Source organism: Dama dama, chromosome 13 (assembly GCF_033118175.1).
Source record: "Dama dama isolate Ldn47 chromosome 13, ASM3311817v1, whole genome shotgun sequence".
Classification (NCBI taxonomy): Eukaryota; Metazoa; Chordata; class Mammalia; order Artiodactyla; family Cervidae; genus Dama; species Dama dama.
Genome location: NC_083693.1, coordinates 62,080,708 through 62,090,903, shown reverse-complemented (window position 1 = coordinate 62,090,903; position 10,196 = coordinate 62,080,708). Strand labels below are relative to the sequence as shown.

Here is a 10,196-nt window from a genome sequence, read left to right as displayed (position 1 = left end):
AAATTCCCTAAACCTTTTAAGCACATCCAACAGGTGAGTCTTTTTTCTCTTATTCTATACTTATAAAGTTGTTCGGGAATCCACTATAGAATCTTAAAATTTATCCCTCTTAAATTTCTTCTTGTTAGATGTCAGGTCTTTTTGGATCCATGTTTTACTGGCTGATGGATTTGTTGTCCTCTGCAGCTTTGTATCATCTGCAAAGCTGAAGGGCTTGCCCCCAGTATCTTCATCTTGGCCTTACACCATACCAGCAGAAACCTCCCTCGAGGTAGAGCTCGTTCCATTAAGTAGTATACTGTAGGGTGGTTATGCAACCACATGCTAATTTAGCCCACTGAACTAGCTTATTATACTTCTGGTTTGTTCTCAAAATTGTGAAAGCATTATAAAATTCATTACAAACATGTAGTTAAAGGTCATGTATTTTTCTGATCTGCAAGTCTTCTAAATACATTAAAAAAAAAACACCCAAGATTCATCTGTGACGTATCTTCTTGTTAGCTCATCCATCCTAGTCTTAGAGATCCCTACATCATCTTCTCAGTATTCACAAATCAAATCTTTAATAATTTGTTTTATAGTGTTACCTATATTAACATTATCCTTTCCAGGATATTAGTAGAAATTACTGTCTTATTTTTTAAAATAGTCTTTAGTCCTGTGGCACTGGCAGTGATTCAGGGGTCTCATTCAGAGGTTCTTTTAAATATCATAGGACATAATTGTTTGGTCTGGGAGAGATATGATCTTATAAAGTAGCTAGATCTCTTTTTTTTCTTGCTTAATTTACTTTTTAAATGATTTTATTTTTTAGAACAGTTTTAGGTTCAGAGCAAAATTAAGGAACATACAGAGGGTTTCCCATTTATACCCTTCACTAGCACGTGCATACCTTCCCCCATTATCCACGTCCCCCACTTTAATAGTGCATTTGTTTCAATAGATGAACTTATATTAACACATTACCCCCCAAAGTCCATAATTTACCTTAGGGTTCACTCTCAGTGTTGTATAGTCTATGGGTTGGGACGGGTGTATAATGATACATATCTACCATTATAGTGTTATATAGAGTAATTTCAGTGCCCTAAAGGTCCTGAGTGCTTTGCCTATTCACCCTCCCCCCCCCAAAACCCCTAGCAACCATTGATATTTTTATTGTCTTTATAGTTTTACCTTTTCCTGAATATCATATAATTGGAATCTTGCAGTATACAGCATTGTCAGGTTGGCTTCTTTTACTTGAGAAGACATTTTCTCTATGTCTTTTCGGAGCTCGACAGCCCATTTCTTTTAGCACTGAATAAATAATATTCTACGGTCTTGGTATAACATAGTTTAATAGTTATCCATTCACCTACTGAAGGACACCTTGGTTGCTTCTAAGTGTTGGCACTTCAAAATAAAGTTGCTATAAACATTCATATGCAAGTTTTTGTGTGGACATAAATTTTCAGTTCATTTGGGTAAATACCGAGGAAGGCGAATGCAGGATTGTATGGTAAGAGTATGTTTAGTTTTATAAGAAGCTATCAAAGTGTCTTCCTGGGTTGCTGTACAATTTTGGATTCCCCCTAGCCGTGAATGAAAGTTCCTTTTGCCCCATATTGTTCCTCACATTTGGTGTTCTCAGTGTTCTGGATTTTAACCATTCTAACCTCATGTGAAGAGTTGACTCATTGGAAAAGACCCTGATGCTGGGAGGGATTGGGGGCAGGAGGAGAAGGAGATGACAGAGGATGAGATGGATGGATGCCATCACCGACTCGATGGACATGAGTTTGGGTGGACTCCAGGAGTTGGTGATGGACAGGGAGGCATGGCATGCTGTGATTCATGGAGTCGCAAAGAGTCGAACACGACTGAGCGACTGAACTGAACTGAATAGGTGTGTGGTAGTATTTCACTGTTGTCTTAAAATGCAATTTCCTGATGACCCATGACATCTTTTCATCTTCTTACTTACTATCTGTATCTTTTCTGGTGAGGTGTCTGTTAAGGTCTTTAATCCATTTCTTAATCAGGTTGTTAATTTTCTTATTGTTTAATTTTTAAAGTTCTTTGTTTAATTGAATAATAGTTCTTTATCAGTTGTGGTTTTTCTCTACAGATATTTTCTCCCAGTGTGTGGCTTGACTTCTTATGCTCTTGACAATAATTTTACCAAAGTAGAAGTTTTTGTGGGTTTTTTTGTGTGTAAGTGAATGTATGTGTGTTTGTTTTGTTTTTAATAGGGATGTCCATCTTACCATTCTTTCTTGTATGGATTGTACCTTGGTGTCATATCTAAAAATAATCATAGCCATACCCAAGGTCATCTAGAATTTACTCTTGTGTTATCTTCTAAGTGTTTTATAGTTTTGCATTTTACATTTAGGTCTGTGATCCATTTTGAGTTAATTTTTCTGAAGGATGTAAGTAAGGTCTGTGTGTAATTTCATTTTTTAATTTGTGGATAACCATTCCACCACCATTTGTTGAAAAGATCTCCATTGTATTGCCTTTCTTGCTTTGTTAAAGATCAGTCAACTGTATTAATGTGGGTCTATTTCTAGACTCTCTGTTCTGTTCCTTTGGTCTGTCTGCACTTTCACCGGTGCCATGCTGTCTTGATTACTATAGCTTTATAATAGTGCTTGAAATTGGGTAGTATCAGTCATTTGACTTTATTCTTCTTTTTCAATATTGAGGTGTCTATTCTGGGTATTTTGTCTCTCTGTGAAAATTTTAGAATCAGTTTGCAACATCCACAAAGTAACTTGCTAGAATTTTGATTGGGATTACATTGAATCTGTAGTGCAAGTCAGGAAGAATTGACATTTGATAATGTTGAGAGTCTTATCCATGAACATGGACTATCTCTCCATTTATTTAGTTCTTTGATTTCTTTTATTAGAATTTTATACTTTTTCTCATATAGATCTTCTACATATTTTGTTAGATTTATATATAAGTATTTCAAATTTTAGGTGTTAATATAAATGATAATATGTTTTAAATTTCAAATTTTACTTGTTCATTGATGCTTTGTAGAAAAGTAATTGACTTTTGTATATTAACCTTATATCTTGCAAACTTGCTATACTTGCTTACTAGTTCCAGTGTTTGAGGGTTTTTTGTTTCGTTTTGTTTTGGATTTTCTGCATAGACAATCATGTCATCTGTCAACAAAGACAGTTTTGTTTCTTTCTTTCCAATCAATATGCCTTTTATTTCCCTTTCTTGTCTCATTGTATTAACCAGGTGTCCTTTTTCATACCCTTCTCTTATTTTCTGTATCATTCAGTTTCCTGTTTGTTGCTCACTTTTCATTCTGAATAACATCTCCTTGTTAAATCAGACAAATGAGAGTAGAAAGGGATATGTTTCACAAAACACCATTTTTAATTAATTGCATGTAAAGGAATTGATGTACCTAAATGTTTATAGACTTTCAGATGAAATTAATTTTGACTTAGCCTTTTGAAAATTTGAATTGGATAGAAGATGGGAGAGGAGAAAGTTTATAGACAAAATCTGGCAAATGGTAAGAAAATATTTATATAGAGCTGTTGTAATTATATGAGCTTTATTGGAGTGAAAGGTCATTATGGAAAGAATGGAACTAGTGAAAGTAAGGATCATGAGAAGAGAATGAGACAAGTGCTGTATTCATAGCACTTCAGGTTTTGTGGAACTTTAAACTTTATAAAACCATTTTCATGTAACCTTCTGAGAAATATGGGTGTATTCTTGTTTTATGGATGAAAGAATTAATACTTGGGTTAAGAAATGTGCCAATTCCGTATAATAGTATATGACCCAGTTGGGACTAAAACTCATTATCTTGTATTTCCAAGGGCCCTGTTCTTCACGGATACTGTTACGTTTCTGTTGCCTCAGCAGAGTGTCCTGTACTCCTCATTCTTACAGTCTGTTGTGTTTTCATGTGCATTATCTAATTTGATCCTCAAAAACCTTGTGAGGTACATATAGTTCAGGTATTATTAACATTGGGCTTCCCAGGTTGTGCTAGTGGTAAAGAAACCTGCATGCCTTTGCCAGGAGACTTACGAGATGTGGGTTCAATCTCTGGGTCAGGAAGACCTCCTGGAGAAGAGCATGGCAACCCACTCAGTATTCTTGAGAATCCCATGGACAGAGGAGCCTGGTGGGCTACAGTCCATAGGGTCTCAAAGAGTCGGACACAATTGAAGTGACTTTAGCACACGTTCATGCATTATTAATATTATGATCTCACTTTGATAAGGGAATTGAAGGTAAGGTAAAGTTGATGATGTGAAGTAGCCAGGACCACTTTCTTAATCCTATTGCTTATTTTCTATGTCTACTCACCTTTCCTGTTGTTCATTTTTTTCTTTTTAGTCTAGATAATTAACTAGTTTTTTTCTATTAAATGAAGGCTTAAAAAAGAAGTTAAATAAGTTTAAGAGGTCAATACTATAGTAAGTAAAAAGAACAGATCCAGATCTAAACATATGCCTTCTGGTTGCTGTTTTCTTAAAATATTCTGTTCTGGAATAAAGTACCTGCTGGAAAACCAACAAATTTCTTGAGACTCATCTGTACCCTGATTGAGAATTATTCTCTTAGATGTATATAGGATTATTTGGAGAGGTCAGAAGTGGAGGTTGGTGATATCAGTTATAGTGTCATGTTAACAAAAAATTTTAGCATATGTAAAATTCAGATGAAACAAATGTGAAATGATGACATTCTTAGTGAAGATCAAAGTTTCAATATTTGAATATTTTCACTTTAAAATGCCCCAGGAATGAAGTGTTAGATTCTCCCCTGCCTACCAACATTCATATTATTTACTAATGTTCAGAATTTTGTAATTTATTTGATAATACTTTTAAAATAGGAACTGATCTTCTGCTTTTTAAAAAAATATTATTATCCCTGAAACTTGTGTATGAAGAGTGAATGAGATAGGAAAGAAACAGTTCTTATTGTGTAGATGCCTTATGTTCCTTTCATCTATTCTAAGCGGCTGCTATGAGCCATTCTGAAGTATTGGTGTCTTAATTTCTTATGGCTCCTATAACAAATTACCACAAACTCAGTTGCTTAAAATAACAGAACTTTATTCTCTTACAGTCACAGAGGCCGAAAGTCTGAAATTAGTAACGCTGGACTGAAATAAGGTGTTGGCAGGGCTGCGCGCCCTCTGGAGGTTCCAGGGGAGAATGCGTGCCTCACCTCTTCCAGCCTCTGGTGGCTGCCAGTGTTAATTGGTTTGTGACTGCATCTCTCCAATCTCTGCCTGTGTGGTCAGATTACCTTCTTTTCTTCTGTCTGTGTCAGATCTCCTTCTGCCTTCTTATAAAGTACATGTGATTGTACCTGGATAATCAAGGATAATGTCACCCTCTCAAAATCCTCAATCATGTCTACACAGTCTTTTTTTTTTTTTGCCATGTAAAGTACCATTCAAAGCTTCCAGGGATTAGGTTGGGATGTCTTTTGCCAGAGCATACCCCAGAACAGCATACCCCGGTTCTTCTTGTCTCTCACTTTTTCTTCATCTTTGCTGTCTCATCTTTTCTTTTCTCTTTATTTTTATTCTTTTTCATCTTCCAGAAGCACAGGGTCTCAGGTAGATGGAGTGGGTATGATCCGGACTTATCAGGAGTTGAGTAGGTATGGTCTAGATCAGTAAGTGAGCCTTATTGCCCTTATAGAATACCAGACTGTGTTCAGATTAATTTTTTGTTGTCATCGAATCAGTTGACGGTAGTGGTATCTTTGTTAAATTCAGCATGCTTTTTCAAAATAATTATTGAATCTTTGGGTAAAGTATGTGAGTTAACATGAAATTGCATTTCAGTTAAAGTATCTGTTGATTAGATTGGCAGACATTGATATCATTATTGAGAAAAATAGCCAAATAACTACAAGCATTGTTTGAAAATTAATTTTCCTTTAAGAAGTTTTTTTTTACTTCACAATTGTGTTTTGTTTCAGGGATAGCTCAGACTTGAATCTAATGAAGGGAAACAAAAGAGTTGGCAGAGTTCTGATTCAAAAGTCCATGTCAAGAGACTTTTATGATTTTGGAGCCTCTGTTTCCTAATATGTATAATAAAGGAGTTGAATGATTGTTAACATCCTTTCTATTAATAACTCTAAAAACCTCTGTCTAGTATGTAGTATAAGGTATTTAAAAACCAACAAACATGCAAATAAACAACAAATCTCATTTATTTTGTGCTACTTGAAAAAGGAATCATTTGTAAGGTTATTTTGAAATAGCTGTTTGTGCCTTTTGTTTTTCTGTAGATGGACCACACATCCCCGACCTACATGCTTGCTAACTTAACCCACTTACATTCTGAACAACTTCTACAAGGCTTGAATCTTCTTCGTCAACATCACGAACTCTGTGACATCATTCTTCGAGTAGGTGATGTTAAAATTCATGCTCACAAAGTGGTACTTGCCAGCATCAGCCCATATTTCAAAGCTATGTTCACTGGAAACCTCTCTGAAAAAGAGAACAGTGAAGTTGAGTTTCAGTGCATTGATGAGACTGCTCTCCAGGCCATTGTGGAATATGCCTATACAGGGACTGTTTTTATTTCGCAAGACACAGTTGAATCTCTCCTTCCAGCAGCAAACCTACTGCAGATAAAACTTGTCCTGAAAGAATGTTGTGCATTTCTTGAAAGCCAGCTTGATCCTGGTAATTGTATTGGAATTTCTCGTTTTGCAGAAACGTATGGTTGCCATGACCTTTATTTGGCAGCCACTAAATACATATGCCAGAATTTTGAGGCTGTTTGCCAGACTGAAGAGTTTTTTGAGCTCACTCATGCTGATTTGGATGAAATCGTTTCCAATGACTGTTTGAATGTAGCTACCGAAGAGACTGTTTTTTATGCACTTGAGTCTTGGATCAAATATGATGTCCAAGAACGCCAGAAGTACTTAGCTCAGCTACTTAACAGTGTGCGATTACCATTGCTCAGTGTTAAGTTTCTCACTAGATTATATGAAGCAAATCATCTTATCCGTGACGATCGCACTTGTAAACATCTTTTGAATGAAGCTCTGAAGTACCACTTTATGCCCGAGCACAGACTGTCTCATCAGACAGTCTTGATGACACGACCTCGCTGTGCTCCCAAAGTACTTTGTGCAGTAGGAGGAAAATCTGGACTGTTTGCCTGTTTGGATAGGTAAATAGAAGGCTTTTAAAGGATGGATGTGACGGGGGTTTGATCCCTGGGTCGGGAAGCTCCCCTGGAGAAGGAAATGGCAACCCACTCCAATATTCTTGCCTAGAAAATCCCATGGACAGAGGAGCCTGGCGGGCTGTGGTCCGTAGCATCGCAAATAGTCGGACACGACTGAAGCGACTTAGCACAACACACACTAATAGATTTTATAATCTTAACATTTGCTGGGTTTTTCTATTTTTTAAATAGTTTGATTTTCCTGTTTATTTTCTTTGCTTCTTTTTGATTTCTTCTCTCCTTCTTAAAGCACTTACCCGTTTGTTTTAATCAGATTGTTGTCCATTCTCTATAACACTCTCAATTAACTCTCAATTAAATAGTTTGATTTTCCTGTTTATTTTCTTTGCTTCTTTTTGATTTTTTCTCTTCTTCTTAAAGCACTTGCCTGTTTGTTTTAATCAGATTGTTGTCCATTCTCTATAACACTCTCGATTAACCCCTCTTCCCTCCCAGTGCCCAAATTTTATCCATCCTACTTACTCATGAACTTTTCTACCATTTTATGCCCTTTTTTTCCTTTGTGAAATCATTTACATCTTTAAGTCAAACTAGGTCAGAGGGGATTTATTATTGCTAACTATTTCAGACGATACTAAAGAAGAGAGTTGAGAATCTGTGATGAGGGCAGACTGGGACAAGAATGTGTCTGAATGAGTGCAATTAATCAGAATCACCTCTAAGGAAATAAAAAATAGGATACTAATACAAGTCTTGGAATTTCCATGCAGTTTATTTTCTTCATGTAAATATTTTTTAACAGTAGTAAAAAGGTGCTTTCTTTTCTAATAACTTAAATAGGAGTTGTCACACTTTTTCTGTGAAGAGCCAGCCAAATAGTAAATATTTCAAACTTTGTGACCATATGGTCTGTTGTAACTGCCTAAGTCTGTCATTGTAGTGCAAGAGTGGCCATAGACAATACATAAACAAATGAAATGGCTGGGTTCCAATAAAACTGTATTTACAAAAGTAGCTGGTGAAAAAAAAATTTTAAAAAGGAAAAGAAAAAATAGCTGGTGGGTTGAATTAGACCCATAGTAATCATGATTTAGAGCTTTCCACTGGTAACTTTAATCTGTTTTTTATTTTATATTAGATATAGTTGATTAACAGTGCTGTGTTATACAGATAATTTTTGTACATTGAAAATATAGCTGGATGTTACCTTTGCTTTTCTCTTAACTGAGATTGCTTTATGAAAGCGTTTATGTGTAATATATTTCTTTAATATTTAATATTCTAAAGTATTTCCAGACATTTAGTAGAATGGGTTTCCTCCAATAAGAGGAGACTGTTGTCTTTTTAATCAAAGTCAATTGGTGGGTCCTTCATCTTTTAAAAAGCCTCAGTGTGCATTTTAATTGTGGTTTAAAACTGGTATTGTTGAGGTTGGGCTAACAATACCTTTAAAGTTCCTTTGTGCCCCTCCTTGGTACCATCTCCTTCTCTCCCCCAGAAGTAACCACTATTCTGAATTTTTAATAGATTATTCCTTTGCATTTTGTTGTAATTTTGCCACATATGTGCCCCAATATATAGTTAGGTTTTGTATATTTTTATATATAAATGCAGTAATGCCATGTATATTCTTCAAGGATGTGTTTTCTCATTGAACAGAAAGTTTATAAAATTGAGATTGCATGACGAAGTAGTTCATTTAGTTTCATTGGTATATGATATTATAGTAGATGGATATAATGTAACATTTTCTTTCTACAATAAATATGAAAGCTATAAAAATTAGTTGAAATGTTCCACATATATAGAAAAGTTCACAAATCCCAAGCATACAGCTCAGTGAGTTATCACCAAGTAAACATTACAAACCATTTCAAGAAAAGAATATGAACAACACTCAGAAGCCACCCTTAAGGTCCCTCCCTGTCCTCTCTGAAGGTAACTGCTATCCTCATTTCTAATCTAGAGGTTAGAATTTGATGGAAATGAAACTGTATTACAGAATCAATTTGGCTTGTTTCCCTGAACATTATATGTGTGAGATTCTTTGCTGTTGCATGTAGTTGTAGTTCGTTCGTTTTCATTGCTATATACTATTTTCTTATAAGATATGCACAGTTTACTTATCCATTTTATAACTGATGAAAAATTTGGATTATTTCTGGTTTTTGACTATTAAAAATAATGCTACTGTGAACATCATTGTACATATATATATGTGTGCATTTCTCTTGCATGTGTATCTAGGAATGAAATTGCTTAGTCATAGGATGGACACATCACATTTACTCATTCTCCTTTTGATAGATGATTGTGCTGTGCTGCTATAACCATTTTTCTATTTGTGTCCTTTTGCAAAACTGTCTGTCTAGGCGTTCCGTAGAATAGATACACAAGAATGCAATAGCTGTATCAGAGCATATGTATCTTCTGTTTTGCCAGATATTGTTTATGGGCCATTTTGATGTTTTAAATTTTAATGTTTGTCTGCTTGTTCTTTAGTGTGGAGATGTACTTTCCTCAGAATGACTCTTGGATTGGTTTGGCACCCCTAAACATTCCTCGCTATGAATTTGGAATATGCGTTTTAGACCAAAAAGTGTATGTTATAGGTGGTATTGAAACTAACGTGCGTCCTGGCATCACTATCAGAAAACATGAAAATTCAGTAGAATGCTGGAATCCTGATACAAATACCTGGACTTCTCTGGAGAGAATGAATGAGAGTCGAAGCACCCTTGGAGTAGTGGTACTTGCCGGAGAACTGTATGCTTTAGGTGGTTATGATGGACAGTCTTACCTGCAATCTGTAGAGAAGTATATTCCCAAAGTAAGAAAATGGCAACCTGTGGCACCCATGACTACGACAAGAAGTTGTTTTGCCGCAGCGGTGTTGGATGGAATGATATATGCCATTGGAGGGTATGGTCCTGCCCACATGAACAGGTATTTAATTTAATCAAGTTGCACATGCTTGCGGATTTTTGAAAG

At 35.6% G+C, this 10,196-nt stretch overlaps 1 protein-coding gene across 2 annotated transcripts in view; it reads left to right on the top strand.

Moving 5' to 3' along the window:
• The window catches only part of KLHL28 (kelch like family member 28), a 31,395-nt gene that overhangs the window by 13,141 nt on the left and 8,058 nt on the right, over positions 1–10,196 (top strand). For both annotated transcript variants that reach the window (XM_061159216.1, XM_061159218.1), the window contains 2 exons: positions 6,289–7,187; positions 9,708–10,151. In XM_061159216.1, the coding sequence (XP_061015199.1) occupies positions 6,289–7,187; positions 9,708–10,151 (1,343 nt within the window). The remainder of the gene's footprint in view (positions 1–6,288; positions 7,188–9,707; positions 10,152–10,196) is intronic.